Raw genomic sequence first — 27,373 nt, 5'->3', positions numbered from 1 at the left:
AACCCTTTTACCATTGCACTTAGCAATCACCCCCTAGAATCCTCGTCTTGGCTATGGTAAAACACCTTTCATTCCCTCGGTTTGTGATAATATCATCAAAGAAAAAGGACATTGAATTCATAGTGTTCTTGACCCTTCTTTATTTGTGGTGGTAAGCAACATTTAACAAATGAGGTGGCAAAAGCTCTCCTGCAATTTGTGTTTATTTGCTACTGAAGAAATGATGACTAATATGAAGAGGCTACCAAGCTGTCAATGGCCAAAGAGATATCATTGGCTTTTAATGCTTGGACTTGGGTTTCTACAACTTTATTGCCTCCATGTGCTTTTTTCTTGACAACTGCAAGACCATGATTTTAAATCTTTCTAGTGAAGTCCACCTTGACTGGACCTTAGTGTTTGTCGACAGGAATACTTTGCTCAATAACAAGCTAGATGCTTTGGAATTGAGTAGGCTGATAATTGCTGTAGGGTTTTAGATTCTGTTCTCAGTAAACTCCTTTTGTTGGAAATGGTATGTGAGGGGAGCTGGAGCTAGAGCTTGTCTTCAAGAGTAAACTTTTATTACATTTCCTGTGAAATTTGTAGTGGTAGCAGTAAGTGAATTGAGAAAAATGAGTAGAGCCTGATGGGATGTCACGATACTTCACAATGGTAGCATTCTTTTTTACATATTTCAATGGATCATATGAATTGGCCATAAAAAAATTGGTTTGGCAATCATCATGGGTTTGATGAACTTGTTTTCTAGAACACTCTGAACCCCCAGCAGAGTTGTCATTTGCATAAGTGCAATGATGAATATCGTTATGTCTTCTTTCATGAACTTCCTTGCAATGTTCTGAGTGATCGTAGCATAGGAGAACCTTTTGGAAACTTCACTGTTTATGTCTTCTGTGGTAAAAGTGAATGGGCTAGTATTTATTAAGCCAATGATGTTGCAACAAACTGTCCTCATGGATGTCGAAGTTAGTGGGCATAACCTATGAAAAGTAGACAACCTTTGAGTGGTGGAGTGTTGCTTGAGGGCACAGGCATAATCATATCTGGCCTCTTATACCTTGATGGCAGATGTGGACTAATTGTAGCATAAACAACAGCTTCCATGATAATATTGCCCCCAGTAGGAATTTGAGTAGGGACAACCTCCTTACTTCTGCATATGCAAGTGGTAGTTGCAGTAGCAGGAGTGGGCTATGTCATGGATGATTTCAACCCTAATTGCAGCTTAAACATTACCTGCCTCAATGTTACTTTGTGACATGCAAACATGAAACATGGACCACAAGCAGATGGTGTTGGTTGGGTTGCTGGTGTAGCAGCAATGGACATCCTCCTAGCATACACAATGATTACTGATTGAGTGAAACTTCTCTTGTTGAATAAAAAACTCGATCAATAAATGTTTTCCTTTACTTTTTGCATTGTTCTTGAGATCTCACGAAAGGGAGAAGAAGCCAAGTCTTATCAGGCGTGCTAGAATTTATGGGATCACAAATATGCCCTGGTGATGGTTTTGGGGTCTAGAGAGATGAGGAATTGCCGGTTAATTTTAGAAGTTGATCTCATCAAATTGCAAAAAAAGGCTTGTTGTTTATGTGGGTCCATGGCTTTTGGCAAGCTTCAGAGCCCTAATAATTACACTTTATTAATCAGGCATCTCCAATTCAGATACTTAAAGAAAATGCTAAGAAAATTAAATTGAAAATGTAATTTTATTGTTGTCCAATCTAATTTATATGGCTTAATGAGGGGCACATCCCAAATTTAGAGACCTAGTGTTTATCTTAGACTTATCCACGTTATTTTTTAGTTTGAAGACTTGGAGGGCTATGCTGTTTTTTGAGGACCACTTCTGAATGTATGGAAATGGATCCAATTTTGAAAGTTGAACCTTTTGAACTAGGCTACCGTGAAGGGACACAGCTTAGGCTTATCCTTGAAATTTTAGTTTTTCGGATTAGGCCACCCTGAAGGCATATGGATCTAAGCACATTCTTGAAATTTTCCTTTTGTGCTAGGCTCCCTCAAAGGCATATGGCTGTGGACCCGTTCTTGATTCTCCTTTTGGGCTTAAGCCACCCCAAATGCATACAAACAAAGGACCAATTCTTGAAAATTTCCTTTTGGGCTAGATGCCCTGAAGGTATATGGTTGCAAGCTCCAATATTGGAGTTTCATTTATTTGGACCAAGCGACTCTGAAGGCATATGGCTATGGACCTATTCTTGAAATGTATCCTTTTTGGGTTAAACCACCTTGAAGGCACATGGCTATAGGCCCATTGCTTGCATCTTGTGGTTTCAGGTTAGGACAGCCTGAAGGAATATGGCCACAAATCTGTTAGGACGTAAGACCACATTGGAAATAGGCCTAAACTGTAATTGAACTATCTTTTGAACAGCTCACATGAACTATTGTAAGCTGCTGCATAAGTGGATTGTGTATGACCAGTTTTTAGGAGTAGATCTGGGCGACACTGGGCTCCTTTTAGACAACATAAATGGACTGCATTTTGACTGCTCTGGAGGGATCAAAGAGGACTGTCTGGGCTGCGAGCATTGACTGTTTTTTGGGCTGTAAGTTAGAGCTAGAAATGTGCTGCAAATGATGGCTGTTTTCGAGGTGGATGAGGATTGCATATATAGACTGATTTTGGCGGTAAACGAGCCTGTCTTATAGTTGACTATGATTTGTGTGCTGGAGATGCTGTTGAGCTACCAATAGGAGCAGTTTGGTCTGTATCTAGGCTGCTGACACAGATTCAGTTTTGGGTGTACTAGGGACTGGACTTGGGCTGTGCAGAGTTCAACTTGGTCATCATATAAGGCTAAATTTGGGCCTCATAGGGGAGTCAGGTTATGTTGTAGTTGGCTGTGCATATGATGTGTATTGAATGCATATGGGAGCTTGATTTGGGCTGCACACACAACCAGTTTACATTGGATATGGACTAGCAATTTAATGAACAGGTGGTGTGCATGGCAATAGAGTGCCCTATTTAGCATCTACAGGAATGCAAGTTAGCTTTGAAATATGATAGGCAGCATTCACAGTATTAACGAGTATAAGAGCCAGACAATATGTAGAGGAAGCTGAGGAATAAAAATAAAAAAGAACTAGGGGAGGAAAATACAAAAACTGAGCCTTCTTTCTCCGGTCACCTCATCTTTCTTCATCTTTTCACTTCTGTTTCTTTTCGTCCTTGAATCGTTAGATGTTTCACCAAAATTGGATTTTCGGGGCTGGAAAGGGTTGTTCATAGATTTCAAGGCTTTAGACAAGGTGCTGTCTGGGTGAGCAGTACTGTTAGGAAGAGTTTTTCTGTGGCACAAAAGTCTTAGAATGGCACAAAGTCTTAGAATGGCACAAAAGTGCCTGGTGTTGTGGAGCACTGTTAGGAAGAGTTTTTCTGTGGCATGGAGTTGTGCATGAGCGTTGCGGTTGACCCAAGGGATTTGGTTGGTTGCAAGCACCAAAGGGTGTCATATGTGTTCAATCTGAAACAGGTGCTGGGCAGGGGCATATAGGTGCATTCTTGGCGATTGGGCTGGACTGCTACGATTCATATATAGCATGTTGGGGTGCATCATAGGTGTTTGAGCAGGGAAATGACTCATTCTTATGACTGAACTCATTTGTTGCATGACTGAACTCGCTCATTTGTTGCAACATAAGCTTTCCTAGACTGTACTGCAGGAATGGATCAGTAATGATTTGCCCTCTGTAATATGTTGGCATAATTATTTCTTTTGGGGTGTATATTTTCACCTCAAAGATAATTGAAGTTAAATCTTATGCCACTGTTTTGTGAATGACAATCACCTACTACTTAGATGATCTATAATTAGAAACAATATCATTGATTTAAAAATTTGTTTAAATAATAGGTTAAAATTTGATCATAAATACTCTCCTAGTTCATCGTGCTTCACCACCTTTCCTTGTTCATTCTATCATCCTCATTCTCCATCTGGTCAGACCTCTTCCTCTTCGTCCTCCACCTTGTTCATTTCTCCATAGTTCTCCTCTTCCCCACCTTCGCCTCCTTTCTTCTGCCTCCACCACCTGTTTTCCTGCCCTTTTCATCTTCTTTCACCTGTATGCCTAAACACCACCAAACTGCTAAGTAGGACCTTTGATGCCTGCACGTTGGCTGCTTCTTAGAGCTGTGCATGGAAGCTATGGTATGTGCCTCTCTCAAAAGTTGTTTTTTTATTTATGAATAAAAGTGGATGATAAAGACTACTAACCATCTTGGCCAAATGGTATCCTACAATTGCTTTTGTAATCTGTTTGGTTTGAGCATTCTTACATTTTGTGTTCTGTGTTTTTTGAAGATTTTACAGCACTGTTGATTAGGTTAACTGTACACTAGCCACGCTAGCCAATTTAACATCACTTGGATGTGTATTTTTATCATTTGCATTGTATTATAATTCTAAATCCAGACTCATTCAGATAACAGGATAAATTCTGGTTATAGAAAATTGGAGCTGGTCAATGTGACCAAACTAAATATGTTTACTGTCCAAGTGTTTAACACAGCTCAGTCTAGTTGGGATAAAGTTAGCATGGCAGTCTAGTTGGTGTAAATGTCCTTGTCCCAAATTTATTTTCGTCTAGATCTAGTTTATTCACAAAGAAGTTTAGGAGGAAGTTAAATGTTCGAGGAGCATTTTCTGTTACATGAATAGATTCAGAGTCATTTTTCTTTTATTCACACGCTAATTGCTAGAAGCTAAAAAAAAATCCAACTTCTGGAAGATCCTAAGGCACTGGCACCCCTATATATATATATATATATATATATATATATATATATATATATATATATATATATATATATATATATATCCTTTTTTATTCTGCCAGCAGGTGAGTAAGGTTGAGATCGGTGCTTCCCATTGCTGAGGCATTCGTCTTGCAACTTTAAATTGGTGGTCTTAAATGTTGGAAGGGGAAAATTCTATACTTTATTCTTATGTTTATTTTCGAAGTTTTGTCGTGAGAAGGATCTGCAAGAAGCTAATGCGATTTACTATTGTGTTAGTAATGTTAAGTCCAAACTAAAACATCAAGCTAAGTTTAACGTATCTAATGCAAAAGGCAAAGGGTAGTGAGAAGAAACATATTACATGCATGGAGTAAGACATTATACTGTTTAATACCAACAGAACTACTAGGCTTGATATGAGATAACAGAATATTTATTTTTATTGAAACATTAGTTGATTACTTTTTTTCTTTAATTAGACCTAATCAGGCCAATTAGCATATATGATAGAAAAAAAGGCTTCTTTCTACTGGTTGCCTGATAGATGAAGAAAATATGAAATCTTTTAATAAACTAATAATGCATACATTGAAAAGTACAGGAAATCCGGATAAATCAAATGGGACGTAATAATTAGATATATTTGTTCACCATAATTGCTGTTGTTTATAGATAGGTGAACTTGTTTTCTTAGTTAATAACTAATTCGGGAGGAACTTTGTCATTTTCTTTTCATGGCTCATCAATTTCTCATCAGAATGCATACTTGTTTCCAAATTTAAACTGCTAATTATTAACACATTTTTTAATAGTGAAATGTTTGTTATTACTTTATTTACTGTGGATTCTTGTTGCTCCTTCGACCGTTTAAAGGTTTAAATACTGACAACTAGTTTATGTATGGATTATGTCAATAGTCATTGCTAGCATTCATGCACTAAAACGATTATTGTTCCTTGGCACAACCTATTTCTACACTTGTAAGTTGTAACATTGTTATTTGCTGTCAGTTCTGCACAAAATGATGAAATATTTCATTTGCATGATCAATTTTAACACTAGTTCTTAGTATGGAAACAGTTTAATGTTTTTGTTTTTAAGAATAAATTGACCTCATTGTTTTGCTATCATTCTTGTGAACAACAATGTACTTTAGAATGATGAGATATGGTTTCTCCTTATTTATGATGGTCAAAACATTTGGCTGCTAGGCAGTGGGCAGTGACCATCTTTTGCATATCTCCATGATTTGATATGCCAGTCAATTGTTCGTCTCTTATAGAGTACTCATTTTACCTTGACCTTCTTTTCATTTGCTCATTGTTTCGGCTAACTCTTGAACATTTTTTCTTCCTTTAATTTAGTTTTCCTCAATCATGATTGATAAAGTTGTTCTTATCAGGTTCTGCCAGTTGGGAAGGAATTGTTGGCATGTCTTGTGACTTTCAAGGAACTAACTTCCTGCAGTCCGGGTAGAAGTGCTCTTGCTTCCCTCTTTTCAAAAATGCAATCTTTTACTCTTGAGCAAACAGAGCGAGATGAGAGATATGGTGATAGTACCACTTCAACTGAGTATGACTGGAGGTGGCCTCCCCCCTTCTTAAGTTGCTTCAAGAAGCTTTTGAGATCCCTGGAATTGAAGGACTGTACTCTGACATTTGTAGTTGAAATAGCTCATGCATTGTCTTTGAGTGCTCTGTCTCTTTACAGGGATAGTGATGCGTAAGTTGAATTTCTTCTTCTTTGCTAACCTACCTTCCTCTTATACAATATTGAAAGCATGTCATTTCGATAGATTGATTATATTTAGTTTCATAACATCATTTTTACCAGTATAGTGTTCTTACATCATCTAAACTTCACCAGATACACTTTTTGCTTTTGTATATGCAAGATTTACCAATGATCCTAGCTTCACTGCATAGAGGGAAAGACTGGATTTCTTGTACTATTTTTGTTAAACAGAGAACTAAGTTTTTTCTTGAAATTCTAACCTTTTCACTTTTCTTCTGTTATTTTTTTAGGATAAGAGAATGTTTGTAGGTGTTTTTAGATAGTTATATCACCATTATGGAAGCTTGTGTTAAAGTGTAATAATTTTACTTGATGAATCAGATTGGTTTGTCCATTTTACATAGAGGAAATACTGATGATCGCTAACATCAGTATATTTGTTACAAAGAACAGTTATAGGGAAGACTAAAAGTTGAATTTTTTTAATCTTGATTTGTGGAGGCAATTATGATTTTGCACAGGCATTCTGAAACATTTTGCTATTTAATTTGATATAGAAATATTTTTTTCTCAAGGAAGATCATTTCATTTGTAGCTACAGTAGTTTGGGTTGAGAAAAGGGAAAAGATGCTAGTGAGGTACCTCAATTCCGAAACTATGGCTGGAGAAGCACAAACTGTATTTTTTATATTATTGTGTGAAGTAAAAAGAAGGTATGAATGTTATTTAGATACAGATTAGAGATGACATATTTCACATTGAAACCAATGGTAGCTTCTTAGGGTTATGATTCAGTGTTCGGCAATAGTTACTGCTTTGCACAAGGAACTGCAAGGTTTCTTGAGATTTGATCAAGGATGATTACTTCAGAGAACATGAATGTCTCAATGGTCCTTATACTCCCATCTTCTTGAAATTAGATGGCATATATTCTTTAGCATCAGGGAGTTTATGTGCATATTTGATTTTAGACCTTTTCATTTTCTTGTTTCTAAGGGTTTTGATCTAAATTCTTCCTTTGTTGCATAAATAAATAATAAACCCTGTCATGAACATGTGTGCTGCTTATTTATCATGGATGTGCATGTAGCAACATTTGCCATGTTCTTAGATGTAGCAAGTATTCAATATTGAGATGGTTAGTGTGTAAAGCTCACCTATGTGCAGAGCATATTACACTTAAATTAAAAAGCTAGAAACTTTTACATGTTTATATGCTCTTAGGAGTGCTTCAAGTTGTTCTCCAGCAGTCTCATTTCCATCGACTTTGTGGCGAAACTAAATTTAAGCATTTGTTCCTTCATATACATAACATTTTAGAATGTTCTGGACTAAGAATGCTAGAATAAAAAAATGGTGTGAAATCATAAAATTAGGTGGAATAACTTAGAATATTATTTGTATGAGCATGCTGCATATGCTCGCTTAAAGAGCAATGATTGCTGAACCATGATGTTCATCCCATTCTCAAACCACACTTCATTTTCTATTTAGAACTGTTTATGATACTTATCTGATCAGATACTTGATATGTACAAACTGTAGCCAAAGTTATCTACATCAAATAGGTGTTGGATCTAGAAGTGGTTACTGGATTCGTGCTTTTAAGATTCTCATGAACTGCTGTTCCATTAGCTGGGCAACTTGTTATAATTTGGTTTGTTGGTGTCCTTGATCTTTGCTGGATTAGATCCTACACTTTTGGCTAGTGGCCAGGTGGATCACGGTCTCTTTACATTGCATATTTAGAATATGTGATTGTCCTTTGCAGATCTCGATATCTTTGTTAAAAATTGATGAGTTACTTTTTACATAAGGTTTATCAACATAATACGTCCAAAAGAAACATGGGCTGGTGAAGGTTAAACAAAAACCCAAGTTCATCATATCAGAGTTTACCACATCATGCTGGGTATACCACACCTTACCAGGCACACCGTATTGTTTCGATACTGAACCAATACTTGGTTTGGAGGGTGTAGAGTGTCACCACACAAAATTGATGCATACTGGCAATGCGCCAACATGGTGCCTCTATGGGTACCGAATCGCTTTTGTGAACTCTGAAAAAGCTATATAGAAGATGTTCCTGCTCATCCTTGGAAGATTATCTTCTTCAGTGTCTACAATATAGAGTACAAGGAGATGCTACATTGTTTAAAATTTACAATTTTGCCATACTCAAATGCCAAGTAGCAGATTTTGGTTGAGATGGAAGAAACTATATAGAGAGTAAGGATTGAAGTCACATGGCTGAATAAAAAAATGAAGGTATGCTTTTGCCATTGACAACAAAAAAAGGGCTGTTTGGAGCCCTAGAGTTGAAATTGCATTGCAACTTAAGTTACATTGCAACTTAAAGTTGCAGTAGTTGACTAATAAGAAAGCTCACTTCTTGTATTTGGAGGAGAGTTTTTGGAAAAGAGCATCTCTGATGGACATTCCATCGAACACCTTGCAAGTGGACACCAGGTTAGTGCACTCGACATACATCAAGGTATAAGTGTTCTAGAAGAGGTCAGCATTGAAGCTGTTGGTGGTGAGGAGCTTTTTTTAAAAAAAAAAATGGGAAAAAATAAGATACCTAGTTGAGATGGAATAGAAAGAAAATCCCTTTTTTGTTTAATTAAAATACTTATCTATGTCGCTGCAACTCGTCTTATGGACGTTCTAACCATGAGTTTACCTACCACAAGATAGCTCGGTATTGTAGACCAATGAGAAACTCAATTTATAGTGCAATTTGGGTTGTATGCATCCAAACAAGAGGGTTGGCCCACATGTGTAACTTGAGCTGCATGGAGCTCCACTTACATGACTCCTAACAGCCACGAACTTGAACCTGATACAGAAAGTGATTAACCTACTTTTTTTTGAAATTAATTAGACAGTTGAAGAGAGCTGGATTAATAAAAATATGAAAAGCTGATGAATTCTGATGCAATGCTGGTATTATTTACTTGGGCATTCTAGAATATTGTAACGATACATTAAAGAAAAAGATTTATGCTGGGTTAGCTATCTGCAGCTTTTTTTTCTTACACTTCAGTTTTGTTCAATTTGAACAAAAGAAATGCTGGGTTAGCTATCTGCAGGTTTTTTTCTTATACTCCAGTTTTGTTCAATTTGAACAAGAGAAATGCTTTATTGTTAAATTAAAAAAAATCTTTAAAACATTATCTCTTGATAATTTTTTTGTTGGCCTGTTCTATAAGAGAACTATCTTTGCATAGCGACATTTTTGTTGTCAAGTTATGACGATTTTCTATATCCTTTGCCTCCCATATGGATTTAATTGGTGAATAATTTTTGTGATAGAGTTGTAGGTTTGATTTTGGAAATAGTTTAAATCATTTTTGATAATGGAAAGTGCTTCAATGTCATACCTTTAGCAATTTACATATGGTCCTTACAACTTTTGAGGTTAGATCTGGCCTATTGATATAAATTTTCCATGGGATGCCAAGTAATCCGAGTTGAGTGCTGGTGTGGTTTCAGAAAGGCTACAGTTATACAGTATATGAGATAAGTCTTTACCTTCCGACTGCCGGTCTTGCCTGTTGTATTCCATGTTAGGATTTCAGAATATTTGGGCAGAAAGATTTACTACAGCAAGGATAAAATGTTTCTTCTGTATGCTTTTTCCTCTACTGCCAAGTTGCAGCTGCCTGAAGCAGGATATCTGTTTTTGGGTGTCTTGTACATCTGTTATCTTTATTTTTATTTTTTTTCATTTTTTCTCTGATTATGCGATCATCTTTTTTGCCCTTTTCCATTCCTTGGCCTTGGCATGTTCCCCTTGCTCAGATCTTCAACTCTTATTGTGAAGTATCTTGTAATGAGGTCATGTTTTGGTCTAAGAGGTGTAATACATTGATGATGTATTTAAAAAGTTGGTCCTAATAGTGAAAGTTAAAAAAATCCTCCATGTTCTGGATGGATGTAGAGCAGCATAGGGGCACATCTAGGATTTGGTTTCTGTTGCTTCTTTTGTGCCGTCATTGCACTGATAAAAGAAACAAATTGCTCCAATTACTAACCTGTGCAATATATACCAGGTAGGATTTGGTTTCTGTTGCTTCTTTTGTGCAGTCATTGCACTGATCAAAGAAACAAATTGCTCCAATTACTAACCTGTGCAATATATGCCAGGGGTCAGTTAGGTCTCCCCATTAGGTCAACTAACATCACACCTTATGTTCTAGGCTAAGATATCTGTCTATAATTTCATAATGTATTCAGAGAAAAATTTATTCTTGTAATTCTCTTGTATATTGTTGTAGTTTTGAACCTTTTTCTGTGAAGTATTTAAGAATTGTATTTATTTATTTTTAATCATTTTACAAGATAGCATCAATTTTTTTTAGTGTTACTTGGACGCTCACTTCCAGCTCCAATACAAACAATTAGTGTTGGATACATGTCATAGTTGGATATATATTGGATACTTGGATATGTGTGAAGTTCTTTGGACAACTTTTAAAGATTGGAAGAGAGTTGAACTCTTCCAAACAAGAGTTTTATCCTCTAATTTGATATTAGGCGTAAGTAGTTCTTTTTCAAGATTGGTCTAGGATGTAGGTGTTGAAACAACTTTACAGTGTATTATGTTTCTTTTATCCTTGAGTTGATTGGGACGTTTGGAAAGCATATAATATTAAAAGATCTTAACAAACAATATTTTTTAATATTTTCTTTTTAATGTTTAAACACATATTGTTTAAAGGTATAAATATATATGTTAGTTAAATTTATGTGTTATCATATCTTGGTATCTCCCTTTTCCCTCCTGCTGAGTCAAATACTTGGACACATGTCTAAAGACCTGCTTCTTGTATCGATGTCCATGAAACATTAGTTTTCCTGATGACTAAGTTTTTCAATAACATATGGCAACACATTGTTTTTTCAAATGTTAAATCACATCATGATATTTGCTTAACAGTTTGGATGGAATCTCGATATTGAAGTGCCTTTTTGGGCTTATGAATGATGTTGATGGTGCTGCAATTTCTTCTGATAAAAAGTCAAATGATGTGCTTGATTTGATACAAAAATTAGAGCAAAGGATTAGCGAGGATGAGAATTTGACTACTACAATCGGGATGACCGATTTGCATAGGGTATGATTTATTCTTTCTTTTCTTGCATGTTTTAATTATTTGAGTTTGGAAGATGAAGTTAGTTCATTTTACAGGTTAAGGAGTCTTTAGATTCCATGTTGTTTCTGCTGAAGAGCCTTACTGGTTCATCATCCATGTCAGAAGGCATTGTTCTAAGTGAAGGTTCTCATTCCTCCATTGATGTTGTTCAATCCATTTTTTTGACATCCCAGTTGATGCAATCTTTGACCATGTTGTTATCAGACAATGATGCTGCATTATCGCTTTCAAATGTCTGGAATTTAAAAGAAGACGAAAAAGCTGGCAATCAATACTTGCTCGAAGGATTTGCTGAGAAGTTTGTGTGGGAATGTCCTGATTCTTCTCTTGACAGACGATCGGTGCCGGCTTTATCTGCAAGGAGGAAACTGGCATCAGTAGAGGGCTCTGGTAGACGTGTACGGGACAATACAGGTTCCGAAGCTATTGGTTCAAATGCATTTTCTCAAGGGTTGAGTGTAACCAATGTTGCTTCTGGCCCTGCTCGTAGAGACACCTTTCGTCAGAGGAAGCCTAACACAAGCAGACCACCTTCCATGCATGTTGATGATTATGTTGCCAGAGAGAGAAATATTGATGGTGCAAGTAGTGGATCAAATATTGTTAGTTCTTCTCAGCGTGGGACATCTATGAGTGGAAGGCCTCCATCAATTCATGTGGATGAGTTTATGGCCAGGCAAAGGGAGCGCCAAAATCCCATGGGTATTGCGGTTGGAGATGCATCACAAATTAAGAATTTGGCTCTTGGAAATGACAATGTTCCTGTTAAGTTGGATAAACCTCAGCAGTTAAAGACTGATCTTGATGATGATCAAGAGATAGATATTGTCTTTGATGAGGAATCAGAATCTGATGATAGACTGCCATTTCCTCAACCTGAAAATAATTTCCAGTCTCTCATCACTGGGGAGAGTTCTCCAGGTTCAATAGTTGAGGAGACTGAAGGAGATGCAAATGAAAATTCTCGATTTTCTCGATTAGGCACACCACCAGCATCTGAAGATGGAGGTTCCCATTCAGATATTCATTTGAGACGGTCTATTTCTCAGTCCGAAATACCAGTGGCTCAACAATTTTCTTCAGAGAAACACATGAGATTGACAGCAGTGGCCAAGACATCCTTATGCGAGCAATCTGAGGAGTCAAAATATGTTTCTCCTATTCCAGGATCAAAGGGTTTTGATGCACAGCCCTCGGCAAATCTTACTAGTTTCCCTTCACACTTTGTTCGTGTTTGTTCTGGCTCATCATCTGTTCAACCGTTGCCACCATCTACTCTATATCATAGGGACAGCCCACAGAAGACCGCTGACGGTGGTTCAACTGCTGGATCTCAAGGGTATGGTGAACAGAAACTTCCCAATAGCCAGCCACCTTTGCCTTTAATGCCCCCTTCAGCTCTCTCTTCTGTGCTGTCTCAAACTGCTGAACCAGTGCAAAGCCACTCTTCACCTTACATAAACATTGTCCGAGATGTACAACCACCACTTCCTTCGGGATATCCACTGCAAGCATTTGATTTCAATGGCCCTAATACAGTTAGAGCTCTTAATGTAAGAGAGAAAAACCTTTCTTTTGGAGTTTTTCAGTTTTGTTGCATTGAGTCATGCCATCTGCATTTTTTTCAGAAGTAGTGAATTTCTTTCTTTGAATTGCAGCTTCAGTCAGAGAATTATTTATCCACTGGTAAGTGTTCTTCTTCAAATGCCCAGCCTGTTCTGGACCCAAAGCTCTCATGGAATTCGGTTTCAGGCAGTAGGTTACATATGGAGACTGTTACTTCCACTACATCTGCTCGTCCACTGCCTCCGCTTCCCCCTCTGCCACCACCATTTTCAACTCCAATTACCCATTCCCCTACAACTCTTTCTGGATCACAGGCTTCATTGTATAATCAGGGAACTGTTGCAGCCCAGTTCACTCCACCTTCGACTCCTATTAATGACACCAGTTTAGGAATTTTTTCTACACCAGAAACAAGCATAGCTTCTTATTCACTACCGGGATTTACATCAGCTTTGCTGATGAGTAGGCCGGCTTCTGTACCTGGAACATTGTTTAGTTCACCTACCCTGCAACATGGACAGAACTCATTGATTCTTTCACAGCCTGTCCCTAGTTCTCATATCAGTGTTCAATCAATGCAACCCCGACCACCACCTCCACCTCCTCCCCAGCTACCACATCCTCCTCAGCCTCAGCACACTGGACCTCCTATACAGGTTTCACAACCACATTCTGAACAAGTTATGCCAATTCAACAAAGCACCATCCAAGTACAAGTTAATCCCTTGCAGATTCCACAGCAGCTCCATATTCCCCAGTTACAATTTTATTATGAAACCCAGCAGCAGGAGTCCCTTCTGCAACCGCTGCAGCCAATGCTTGAGCAAGCTCAACTGCAAAATCAAAATCTTCAAGTAGATAGTGTACCTCAGCAGCAGAAAGAGTCAGTAATGACTTTGCAGCAGTACTTTTCTTCACCTGAAGCCATTCAGGTTTGTCTTGTATATGGTTGACTTTAATGTATGAAATTTATTCTGCAATGTTGACTGACATAGTTTCTTATTTGAATTCTCTTTGGTTTGTTTTCGACAGACTCTCTTAAGTGATCGAGATAAGCTATGTCAACTTTTGGAACAGCATCCAAAATTAATGCAGATGCTTCAGGTTTGACACATTAAATTATGATACTTCATTGCAATATATGATGAAACTATCTTCTGTCTTAGAAAAAAATACGTGTTTACATTCATGCAAAGAATTAAAAGAATTTAGTTTCTAATGGAAATTTCCACAAAGAAGTTAATTAGTAAGACTACCATAGTCCCAAGAGTATTAAGGAGAAGTAGGGCTTAATATGTTAAGAGTGAGGCAGTGTTGGTGAAATGGAATATATTTGATTTAAGAGATGGTACAATTAGAAGCAAGGAAGGCATTACTGCCTTGAACTGCCCAGTTTGGGGCATACTGACTTGTATTGCCCTAAACTACACAGTTCGGGGTGTATTGAATCATACTGCCCATGACCTGAGATGGTATGTCTGTATGTGGTTTCAATTCAGGATTAGGATCCAGTTTGCTTGGTTCTGGCTTGAACCGAGCGATACAACCTTGAGTCTAGCTGAATTCTTTGGTTCAGCTTGGTTCAGGTTCAAGATTCGCCGTTTCGATACCGTATCTCATACTAGTACTATCCTATTATACTGTCGATATGCCTAGTATAGAGCCCGATTAAGCGTATTGACACTCTCTTCCTCCTATTCTGCGTATCGATTTGGTACGATACGCTTGATATGCATCGGTACCGACCAGTATGAAACATTGTTGAAAACGTTATGGCCCTCTCTCCCACTTTAATAATTTAGAGGGAGGTAGAGAAGGCCTCTCATGCCTTCTCCACTTCACCTCTTAACCCACAATAATTGGAAGGAGGCAGATTTTGCAAATTTTAGTCCAAATTCAAACCAAAAATAGGTAAAGGGCCTTCTTCCGTTCCTTTTTTCTTTTTCATGCTAAATATTGGCAAAAAATTAGTGAAAATGATGAAGATAACAAAAATTTGGATTTTGGTTTGATTTCATGATATGTTGTAGATGTACGACGGATCTATGTAGTATAGCCAAAATCATAATTTTTGGTTGAGTATATGAATTTTTAGATTAAAAATAATAAAAATAAAATAATGATATAAAAAAATCTATAAATGTGATAGCATGTTTGGGAGTACGCATGGTACTTTCTATCAAAATTTGGCAATAATTTAAACTTAAGCATGATCATGTGCAAAGAGACCTAGGCACAAATTTAAATAATTTTGAAAAATCAGTTGTCTTGTTTGCATAGCTACGAGCTGAGAAAAATATTTGTAGTATCTTTGATAAGATGCTACTTTGATCTGAAGCAAAATTAATATTCTGAATATTTTATATTAAAATATTTTTTTAATTAAAAACTTATGTAGACCTGGTAGGGTGCTACATCGATCCAATTGTTATAGGGCTCCATGTGGAGACTCCCAGAAATTTGACAGATGCTGAGAAGAGGCTATCATTGTGCACGGTAGCGTTTGCCAAACCATTCCGAACTAAGAGATTCGGGATGTTATGAGCCATACTGACTGCAAATCGGGACGGTTTAGTCGGCCAAATCGGAACATCGAATAAGAAAAAGGGAAAGAGAGAGAGAGGGAAGAGAAAGAGGGGATGACGTTGTTGGTCAACAATGGCCCGTCGAGTCCATCAGAGGAACATGGAGGCTTTTGCGGCTCCACGTCATCCAATAGGATGTTTAATCGAGAGAGGAAAAGCGACTACACTAGAGGGAGGTGTAGCCAGTGGAGAGGCTATTGGAGGGTGTTGGGGGGGCCTCCGTGGTTGTCGGACTGTGGAAAATGCATGGGTGGAGCTGTGACTGTTGAACAGGGATGACTGTCCCTATTCATTGTGTTTTTTAATCGAAAAAATAGTGAAGCCAGCAATGGATGTGTCGGTTTCATTGTGGTTGAAATTTTTTTAAAAAAACACGAAACAGGGGCGATCACTCCTATTTCACACCCGCGGCACCGCAGGCCGTGATTTCATTGTCCGGCTGCCACAGCGGCTAGTCGAAGATCCTCTGGCGGCCTTTCCATCGGCTTTCCCTCCCTCCTTTTCTCTTTCTCTCCGTCTCACCATCTCTCTCGATTGAGATTTGGCGGAGGAAGTGAAGGCCTTGGTGGCCCTCCGAGTGTGCTTGCGGCCCGCCTGTGGCCACTGCCGACGTCTCCTTCGGCTAACCTCTTCCTCCCCCTCCCCTCTTTCTCTTCCCCGGTTTCCTTCTCTTCTGTATTGGTTCTCATCGCTTCGGTTCGGTGTGGATTCGTACCGACTCGTACTGACGGCTGACCAGCACGGATCCCGATTTCGATTCCGATTCCACGGATCTTGATGCTCGATTTACTCAAGGAGTGAGAACAGTCATTCCACCTTGTAGAGTTAGGCAGAGAGGGGTATCTAGGGAAAGAAGGCAGCTCCTCGGGTCCGCAAGAAAGGAAAAGGAAAGAGAGTTATAGTTATGTTGGAGGGAGTTGAGGAGCTTGTTCACACAAATTCGAAGATCAGTTAGCTTTTGGATGGTCGCTGGCTAGATTGTTCCATAACACTAGGGATGATGGCAGTTCGACATTGTTGCATCTGATGGCCAGATAGGTAGCGGTGGACATGGCATGACAATATATAACTCATAGCCCTAAGGTCTTTGATCACGACTTTCTTGGTTCATCCTCTGGATACATCAAAAGAATTCGCTTGATGGTGGTAAGTTATTTTTTAATTATATTGGTAATTCCTTCATTTTCTTTTGAATTCACATCCAACTTTTGTTTGAAAAACTATTCTTTATTGTAGAACAAAGAAAAATTGATTCAAAAGGTCAAGTAAAATCTTTGAAATTTATTTGATATAATTACAATAGATCCATATGATCAAACAACTAGAAATAAATCTTTTGGAATAGAAGAAATCAGTAAAAAAGTTTCTCGATGTTTATATAAATTGATCTGGAAGAACATAAGGAAGAAAATATGGCCAGCTCAGTTTTGTCATGCCACATGGGATGGAGACCATTGTGCACGACCTGGTAGAGCATGCGGGGATACTATTACATATAGGAAATTGACCCCTCATGGTAGAGCTGGCGATATCTTGGATGCATTTGGATCTGAGTTGTACATCGGACCCTATTTCACATAAGCTATGACCCACATGGATATGATTTGTCTAAGATGTCGTATTTGAGTGGGTAGTATCCTTTGATTGTACTTCAATTTGATTTTCAAAAGGCATCAAAACAACTTCAAAGTCACAAATTGAACAACTGTAATCATCAAAATTATAAGTGAAAAAAAAATTGAGAAAAAGGTTGAAAAAATAAAAAACATAAAGAAAATGGCATAACAGTTAGATGATCAGTATGCAAGCTTATACCATGTGTTGGTATGGTATTGTACCATTGACCTATCGGTACACTATCCGTAGTGGTTTGACGAACTTTGATTAGAAGCTTCATTGATATTTTGAATTTATGCTTACACGAATATTAGGGTGTAGACCATCTTATTTGGATTTTTATCTTCTTTTAATTAATGGAACTAGAACATGACATGTGATGCACATGAGGGGGAATCGTGGAAACTCTAAGCTTCAGTGGTAGATCTCTTAGGAGTTGAATGACATTCTTGAAAAAAATGTTTGGTTACGAGGAGTACTCATTAGGTCGATCATATACTATCAAAATTTGATGGAAGAACTAGTTGATCGCCATCTCTTAGTTCATAATTTTTCAAATTGAGGTATTCCATTTAGCCCCAGAAGAACTAGTTGACTGACATATCTTAGTTCATAATTTTTCAAATTGAGGTATTCCATTTAGCCCTAGGTGTAGAACTTTTACTCTTCTAGGAAATAGTGTATGCAAAAAATCTTGCACGAACATCCATATACCATCATTGACCAATAACCATGTGCAATGCTTGCGAGGAAGATGGATGGTTATGATTTTAAGATCTTCTAAAATTTAACTTGGGTATGTCAGATGGTAAATATTATCCTCATTTTGTTATCACATCGACCTTGTTTCTCTTTTTAAATAAAGAGAGAGAATTCCTAAGGTCAAGCTGGGTGTAGTTAGCAGGAAAGACATTCTGGGGCATGCCTTCATGATAGGGCTGAAACCGGATTGGATAGCAGCATATCCATATCCATATTTGTTTTGTTTGACGAATACAACTATGGATATAGATATTATTTGGATGTAAAAATTCATATCTATATTTGTTTTAAATAGATACGGATCCAATTCGGATTTTGGAAGTATGTATATAATTATGGATATAACTTAAATGATTAAACTTTATGACTATAGAATCAAAGCTATTACTAAATAGATGATAAATCAAATTAATAACATGTTTATATAGTTGTATATTTTTCTTAAAAATTAATAAGTGTTATATAAAACTATATAGGATTACATGTAGATTCGGATATTTAGATACAGCTCGGATAGTTGTCTATCCATATTCATTTTTTTTTGATGGATATGAGTACGGATATGGATGTTAGTTGGATTCTCAAATTTCTGTCCATATACGAATTGATTCGGATGCAAAAACGGATCCAGACGGATAATATCTATACCACTTTCACCCCTACTTCATGGGCATAGTTAAGCATCCTGTAGGACTAGGTTGATGGACATCCCACTTGGAGTTGGCTTATAGTGAGAGATGGTCAAAAGGCTAATACCGGAACTAGCATGTTGGCAGGCTCAACCTGGAGATTTCCAGCATGGAGTTTGCTTATAATATAGTAAGAGATGGGTCAATATTATCTGGTATCAGAACTAGCAAACTTGGGATCAATTTGTACCCAGATGGAACCATCAATGTATGAATGCACATCAGCTTTTACTCCACGACTAGTCTACTTCCATGAAACTGACCTGTCTAGCTCCTTTATCTTCAAAAGATGAACTAAACTTGCTCCAGCCAATTAGAAATAGATATAAACCTGAAGCCCTACAAAGGTGCTAGGAAAACAGTTCCATATCAGCATATCAGTTGGCTCATTTATTTTATTAAGCTTTTAATGTCTGCCTATCTTTATGAACTGCATGTTTTCCACTCATGGACCAACAAAATAGTTTCCATTTGGTATGTATGTTATTTCTTTATTTTTTTTGTGCGCGCATGTGCATGTGCTATCAGATGTTAGGCCCTTGAATACTTTATCAGTGACCAAGATCATAAATATCTATGGCATTTTTTGACACACTTGTCGTTCCCACTTCCCAGAAATTAATTTTGTGTTGCTTGCTGATGTTTATAAAGTTTGTGAACCCTAACCATCTAAGCAGAGAGAGAGAGAGAGCGAGCTATTCTTGATTAAGGCTGAGGAAGGTAAAACATGAGGTGCCCAGAAATTTTGTTCTGCCTGCGTGCCTGAACCCAACCTAAATTGTGATTTGCATCACTTTAAGCAGCCCAATTCGTGTAGGACTGCATTAGTTTTCTGTGTTAGGTAAAAAGTTGCCTTAATTAATCAGGACTTGTTGTATCAATTTTAGGTAGTTTGTATGTTAGATTGAATGAAGTACAGTCATCGGTAGATAGCAAATTCTTCTATCAGGATATAAACCACTTTATTTTGCAGCTCCGTTGGTCCAGAAGCATGACATTGATTTGATTCTTCAACAAAACAATCCCATGGATTGTATGTACCATTTCTGCAGGATATTGGATTTTATTGTGAAAATATTATTGGGAAGTATGATGAAAACAATTGACATGGAACCCTTGTCTGTGGCATCTTCTTTTTTAATGCTATTTTTTGAGTTGGTAATGGCAATAGAAAGTTAGCTGTTGAATAATGCTGTAGCAAAAAACAACCCTCATAGCCAACCATAATAAAATGGGATTAGCGCGCAAGTAATTGTGTTCAAAGTGGGGACCATGTGCCTGGATGTCAGCCCCTGCTACACAGAAATTTTGGGCAGGCTAACCCTGTTGCTAAACATATATCTCAGAGGTGCATTTGCTAAAAGAATATTATAATGGGATGGACTAATAGGCGGGTTGGAAGAGGGACAGAGGGAGAGGGAGAGAATCATGATCCGTTACTTGGCGGATGGCTTAAAGGAGCTTGTGTCATAATTGCAGGCAAATTTGCCGACCATGCCATTGGTCTTGATCGTTTCTTCCTAAGAAACTTATAGCAGGAAGAAACTTATAGCGACTATAATGTGTCATTTTGAAAGTTGAGCATGTATCTGCCTTTTCATATGCTTGCATGAAACGGAATGTTCTTTATGTTAACATCCATCCAAAGATTAATTTACTGTTCCCTTGCCACTCATGTTTCCCATCATTTTCTTTTGCTGTTCAGGAGCGTTTGGGCCAGCAATAGTTGCCGGACGAAGAGGTGTAGGAATTATCAAATCTTCGTACTTGATGTCGACAACTTTTCATGACCGCCATTACAGGCCAATTTTGCTGGCTCGGTTGGTGGGGCCAATCCGCCATAGAGAAGACATCACCGCATATGAAGCCTTCTAAGCTGTTGCTTCTCATTCCACCTTCCGTTTCATTTGTGCATTAGTCTCTATAATATCTGAGCAATGTATTAATCAAAATGTTTTTTTCCCCTACTTTTGGTTGGAATTTCCTTTGGTCAAGTTTTAAGGTAGACTATGTTTATAACAGGGTTATGTGGTTTTCTTGCGGAGTTTGAGAATTCATTTCAGAACAATTGTCAGCTAAATTGGCCCAGTTTTGTACATGGCGTTGGGATTTTCGGTATAAGTAGGTTCTATCCTAGTGGGGGTTAAATTTGTGTAGGTTTAGTTGGAATGATCTCTGTTTGTTAGGAACAAATGCTGTTATCCCTGATAATGAATATAGTTTTGTTGTTATTTTGTTGGGACAGTGGGAGGATTAAAAAAAATGTTGTAACGATATCATACGGGGATTAGAGTTAATTCGATTAGATTGGCACCATGGCTATGATTGAATGGGCTTTATCAAGCATGCTGCTGTATGTACGGCATGGGACCTATCGCTCATGGGTGCCATCTTGTTTGGAGCATGATCCGAGTCTGTCTCGTTTAGACGGGATCCTAGACTTTTACGGAGGGGTAAATTCTTTCTCAATTGGTCAAGTTTACCTTTGCAATCCTGATGGTTGTTTATTTGCTTGAAACATGGTTTTGCTAAGTAGTTAGGACACTATTTATATAATTATAATAAGAAATACTAAATTTAAAATAATAATAATGATGTGTTTGTAAAGCTTTAATTTATATTACATTGTGTGTGGCATGGTTAGGCTAAATTTGATTTAATGTATGATGGTTTCCTTCGATAGATGTATAATTTTTGAACTACATGTTGCAAAAATTATTATTTATTATCAGCAAACTTGGATGCATGCTCGAGAATACGTGTGTATAACAAAACTATTTTGACAATTTAATTGTTTGTGTATATTTTAGGGTTTTTTATGTGTATATTTTTTTAAACATTTAAATTTATATGAATATTTTTTTAAAATTGATATTTTTATGTATAATTTGATAAAATATTTGTTTTGCATGTATCTTCTTCTTTTTTTTTTTTTTTTTTTTTTTGCATATGTATCTATATCATTTAATGTCATTAAACAAATTAATGATTTAAAATTTAAATAATGAAAATATTTTTATGGATATACGTATAAAAAGAAAATTTATAAGGATGCATATACAAATAGCAATTTCATAGGAGCATTCATGTAAATTTGAATGTTTAGAAGGATATATATGTAAAAAAATTAATTTAATTTTTATTTATTCATCGGGATGGATTTAGACTTTCCAACTCTACAATGTAATAACATATTATATAATATAATAATATGATGATAATATTATATAATATTTGATATATTAGAATATTATATTATATTTTATTTTTATGTAAGATGGGATGATTATGTTCATCTTATAACAACATGATTATATTTTATACATTTCATAAGGATATTTTTGATAAAAATTTTAAAATAAAATATAATAAAATTATAAATTTTTATTGTTACATAATGATCAAATTCATAATTATGTTTATTCTATGTAAATATACAAGCTATTCATCTAATATCAGGTTTAGATACTTTTCTTAAAAGCATATTATTATACATTACAGAAAATATAGATATTTATAATTTATTTATTTTTTAATTTTTTTAGATAAAATATTTTGATCTATCATTTGATAAAAAGATCATTTTATTTATATAAATTAATAAATTAAATAAATTTATTATTTTAGTTAATATGTTAATTTTTTTCTATTAGAATAAGAAAAAATTAATAAATCGAGAGAGATGTATTTATATTAAGGATTTTTTTGCATGTATATCCCTTCAAATTTACGTGAATATTTTTATAAAATTATTATTTATATATATATATCTTTATAATTTTTTTTATGCATCTATCTATAAAAATATTTTAATCATTTTAATTTTAAATCGTTGATTTTTAACGGTATTAGATGATATAGGTACATATGCAAAAAAAGATATATTATAAGGATATACATGCAGATATCAATTTTGAAAGGATATTTATGCAAATTTGAATGTTTAGGAGGATATACATGTAAAAAAAATTTATATTTTAATATATATTAGTAAATTAAAAATATATTATATTAAAAAAAAATTGGATTTCAATAATATTTTTAATTTTATTTTTTTATAAATTTTTTGAAATAACAAATGAATATCTATATCAGCTTGTTCTAGCAATATGTATTTTTAGAATATCTTGGACTACCAACCATAAAAGAAGAATCTTTTGACTAAACAAGATAGCTGTTGCTGTTGAAATCTGAAACTTGATCGAAAAAGTTAGAGTGGTGGCACATCTTTTAGAAAAAAAGATATGTAAGATAAGTTTTGGTTGGAGTTGGCTCTAGTGGAGATCTTCCAATGCTCAAATCAGAAGTCAGAAAAAATATTTAAGGAGTACAGAGAGATTATTCGCATGTACCTTGTGGGTCATTTGGAGGTTTTTTTGTATGTGAGGGCTAGAGAGTCATTTTAAGTAGGTTATGTGGTTGATTTAGATGTGATATGACGAGATTTTCGATCGAAATTTTTGAGATCGGATGGTTACACTTATCTGTTTCAGAATCAAATAAGTGTCATAGACAAGTTTGAATTTTGAAATGAGGGTGCAGATTGGATTAGATCAGCTTCTTTTGTTGAGGCTTTGGCATGGTTTGATGGAGGCGGATGTCGAAGGGAAAAAGCGGTTGGAGCTAACTGCGTTCAATGAGATAAGATCAACGAGGGCTGAAGTATATCTGCGGCTGAAGTAGAAGATCGGCTAATTCAAATGTCCGATCATCTACAAATGTTGGACAGATGTCAAATTTTAGGTGCCATGGAGACTGAGATAGCTTGAGGCCAAAGTCAGGATGAGGTTGAAGTTAGGATCGGCTGATCCCAGGTGTTCTGCTTAGGGAGATCACCAGGAGTCAAGGATCATCAAGGGCCAAAGCTAGGATCGAGAGGTCCTGGGTTATACATTGAATGACCTTAGATGGTTTTTTTACGATAGAGAAATACATGTTCCTTCAGGATTGAACATTGCCATTCCTAAGTGTGCTGTGACAATGACTTTACATATCACATTTTCTGCTCTTTTACTAATCTATGTCACCAACCTAGATGATGAATTTTTTTCCAACACATGCTCACTATTCCTGAGTTCGGTGCGGACAAAAGGAGTACATGAGTTTTGATTCATCGAAGACATGCTATCCTTCCAATCGAAATGGCGCTTGTGGTTCTTAGGCGGAGCGAACGATCATATCAGTGAGTAATCATGATCAGAAGGCAGTTGGCCAAATTCAAAAAATGGTATGTCTCATTTTCCGCATAAATCATTAATGGGCCAACTAAAGTCTCCTGCATGCCAACAGAATCATGCCAAGTGTCGTCAGACGGTTGGACAGGATTCGATATCCAGACAGTTTTGATCTTTTGCGTCTATAAAAGAATGTTGTGCTTCTTACCTTTTTCTTTCACATCCTATACTCTTTCAAGCCTTTTCTTTTTCTCCTTTAGTTCTCTTCCCTATTTTGAGAGCTTTTTCAATCGTCGGTGGCTCCTCTTTGGATCGTCGCCCTTATTTCTTACAAAATCACCATCCTCGTCTCTTATGTCACTACAGGTTGGTTTCCTTCTTTCTCTTGTTTCTTTTTTGTCTCTTTAGTCTGATCACCCTTCTTTTTGTGTTCCTTTTCCTTTCTATTCTTTTCTCTACATCTTCTAATGACATGTTCTGGAAGTCTTAGCAAGAACTGATCTTTCGAATCATCTCTCTCTTTGGAGGAAGCTCCTGTCGGTGTAGGCAAAGCGTGCGGTGTTGCACCCCCCTTCGTTCCTAACACAATCAGATCTAGATTGGGCACGAAAGATCTGAGTCTTATCCATGCCCAATACAGGATCCCAACCATCTTCGAATTAGAATCCCCCAAGCCGAGTGGTAGGGTCGGCAGTCCTCCTTCCAATACAATCGATCTGTATGAAGAGGCTTTTAAAATCGGACTTAGGCTTCCATCCATCCTTTTGTTATCGAGCTGTTTTGCTTTTTTGATCTTTCCCTTTATTCTGTTATTTCTAACTTCTTTCATTTCATCATTGGCTTTTTTGTTCCTTGTTCTAAAGCCAAAGTCCATCCTTCTCTTTCTTTTTTCTGATCCTTCTACACTGTAAAGAGGTGTACTAACGATTGGTGGTATGTCTCTCCTCCGAGGGGGTCTCTGCTTTGATAAGGGGGCTTTTTCTTTGGTGCATGGTTGAAAGAATCAGTTCTTTTTTGTTTTGAGTCCTTCTATAGAAGAGTGGAGATTTTCACACTGGGGTCAACCGAGGAATTCTGCCTTTTGGATCATGAAGCTAAGAGATGAAGACTTAGAGCGCTCCGCAACCTTAAGAGGAAATGAAATTCTCTCGTTAAAGGAGTTGTTATCGGAGCAAGCTCTCTTCAATGTTGGCATCAGTCCGATTGAATCCGAAGGTGAGGATTTCTCTAATCTTTCCTATGCTTGTTCTTCTTGTTTTTATAGATGTTGACTCCTCTTTTATTGCAGAAATGAAGCCTGAAGAAGTGAAGAGGCTGATAAGAGGTTTGTTGAAGAGGAAGGTGCCCTCTTCATCCACCAATGCTTAGAAAAAGCCCAAGACTTTAGGAGAGAGTGACAAGAGAGTGGTCAACCCGACTCTAGCTCAGGCAGGGGTGATTTCAGTTTCTCTCCTCCAAACTCGGTCTCCGAAGCCAGTCGCGCTCTCTGCCCCCTAGACTAATTCAACCCAAGTAGGGTTAGATTTAGTCGGAGGGTCGAGGGATCAAAGATAGGGTTCAGATTCATCATCCATCCGGAATGTCTTCAATGATTGAAAGACTACCAATAGTGTCTTCCGAAAGATACTTTTTGATGCCGATCTGGAAAAGATTGAAGGGGAGAGCTCTGCGATGCAGCAAAAGCGGATGGTTTCCTTTATAGTGTGGATAAATTTTTTCTTACTCATTTTTCTCTCTTCTTCCTTTTCTCTTTTTTTTTTGACTTCTTGCTCTTTCGATACAGTCGGATCACTACCTGCTACCCTCATCAATAGGCTAGGTGATGCTGAGGGGATATTGGCTGAAACACATAAAAAGCATGAGATGACTGAAACTTCTGAGGTCGAAACCAAGTCAAAGACAGAAGCCATTGAAGCCAAGGTCACTCACTTGAAGATGGTGCTGAAGAAAGTCGAAGTTGACTTGGCTTCGAAGAAGGAAAGAAGGTTAGAGGTGCGAGCCCAAGCCATCGATGTTGAGAAGAAGGTTGAGGATCGAGTTGTCGAAGCTAGGTGCACGGTTGTGGAAGCCTTCCATGCATCTGATGGATTTTCGAAAGAGAAATGTAACTTCGGCCAAGAGGCCTTCAATATTGGTTTAGACATCTACCATCGGAGGGTGGCAATGCGCTTCCCAGACTTAAACTTGAGCTTCCTAGATGAGGTAGAAGAGGAAGGAGGAGGGGCCAAGGAATGAGTTGTAGGAGATGGGGCTCCATCTGCCAAGGCTGTCAAAGGGTGCTTCAAAGCTGCTCCACCTTCGAAGGTTGTGCCTGCATCCATTCCTACCGAAGTTGCACCAATTGCTTCACTATGAGTGGAATTGGAGTAGTCAGCTATGATTTTCTCAAGCTCTTCTGTCGATTCTCACGTCAAGGTTGGAAACATTTAGGTATATTTTCTTTTCTTTTTCTGTCAATGTAATGAGAGATTTTGAAATCAATAAAAAAGAATTTTTATCTGTGCTCTTTGGTTCATATTTACTCATGATGTTTTTTTCAGTTGGTTCGGTGTGATTGTTGTGATCATATGTTTGTACAATATCATGCTAAGCGCCTGCCAACAATTTTGCCTTTAAGGGTTCGAGTTGAGAATCTTGAGGAGGACCTCTATCGGGCTCAACGAGATGCTGCCAAAGCAAAAAATAAACTCCAGAAGATGAAAAAGAAGAACAATGAGTCTTTGGCAGAGGTAGAACATTTGAGGAAATGTCTGAAGCAGATGGATAGAAAATATTTTGCTATAGAATACAGATTGACTGAAGAGCATGATAGATTTGCGAAGTCTACTAAGAATGCTAACTAGAGAATAGGGGCGGCAAAAGTTTTTGCAGTGAATGATTGTGCAAGGCTTAAGATGATCTTCACTCAGTCGAAGGTACAATTAGAAAACTTTATCGAGCAATGGATATGGAGAGGTCAGTAGTCGATGATATTCGGAGTAAATTTATCTTGGCTCGAAGAATAATTGCTGACCTTTCAGGAACTCTAAGCAAGGATAGATCTGTGGTGACTGAACTCCAAATCTAGCTTACAGAGAGTGTGGTGACAACTAAACATGCTAATGCTACCGTTAGGGAGCTGGAGGATAGACTCACTGTGACTTTGCATGATGCAACCCTTGCAGTTGCCAATGTATTAGTCCAGGTGGTCAATGTCAGCTTCGAGGAGTGTGGAAGTTTGATCAGGCAATTATTCCCTTCAGTCGACTCTCACCTCGACATCCTTAAAGATGGTGGAAACATCGAAGCTCCATCGATCAAAGGTGGA

The 27,373-nt window shown here is 37.2% G+C and overlaps 1 protein-coding gene across 2 annotated transcripts in view; it reads left to right on the top strand.

Moving 5' to 3' along the window:
• The window catches only part of LOC105033403 (protein virilizer homolog), a 100,286-nt gene extending 79,163 nt beyond the window's left edge, over nucleotides 1-21,123 (top strand). For both annotated transcript variants that reach the window (XM_010908178.3, XM_019846634.3), the window contains exons 24-30: nucleotides 6,180-6,499; nucleotides 11,457-11,634; nucleotides 11,709-11,796; nucleotides 11,878-13,226; nucleotides 13,332-14,171; nucleotides 14,272-14,343; nucleotides 20,598-21,123. In XM_010908178.3, the coding sequence (XP_010906480.1) occupies nucleotides 6,180-6,499; nucleotides 11,457-11,634; nucleotides 11,709-11,796; nucleotides 11,878-13,226; nucleotides 13,332-14,171; nucleotides 14,272-14,343; nucleotides 20,598-20,618 (2,868 nt within the window). In that variant the 3' untranslated portion in view covers nucleotides 20,619-21,123. The remainder of the gene's footprint in view (nucleotides 1-6,179; nucleotides 6,500-11,456; nucleotides 11,635-11,708; nucleotides 11,797-11,877; nucleotides 13,227-13,331; nucleotides 14,172-14,271; nucleotides 14,344-20,597) is intronic.
• The last annotated feature ends 6,250 nt before the right edge of the window (nucleotides 21,124-27,373 follow it).

Source organism: Elaeis guineensis, chromosome 9 (genome assembly GCF_000442705.2).
Source record: "Elaeis guineensis isolate ETL-2024a chromosome 9, EG11, whole genome shotgun sequence".
Lineage (NCBI taxonomy): Eukaryota > Viridiplantae > Streptophyta > Magnoliopsida > Arecales > Arecaceae > Elaeis > Elaeis guineensis.
Note: the sequence above shows the minus strand (reverse complement) of the source record. Positions and strands in the feature narration are given on the sequence as shown.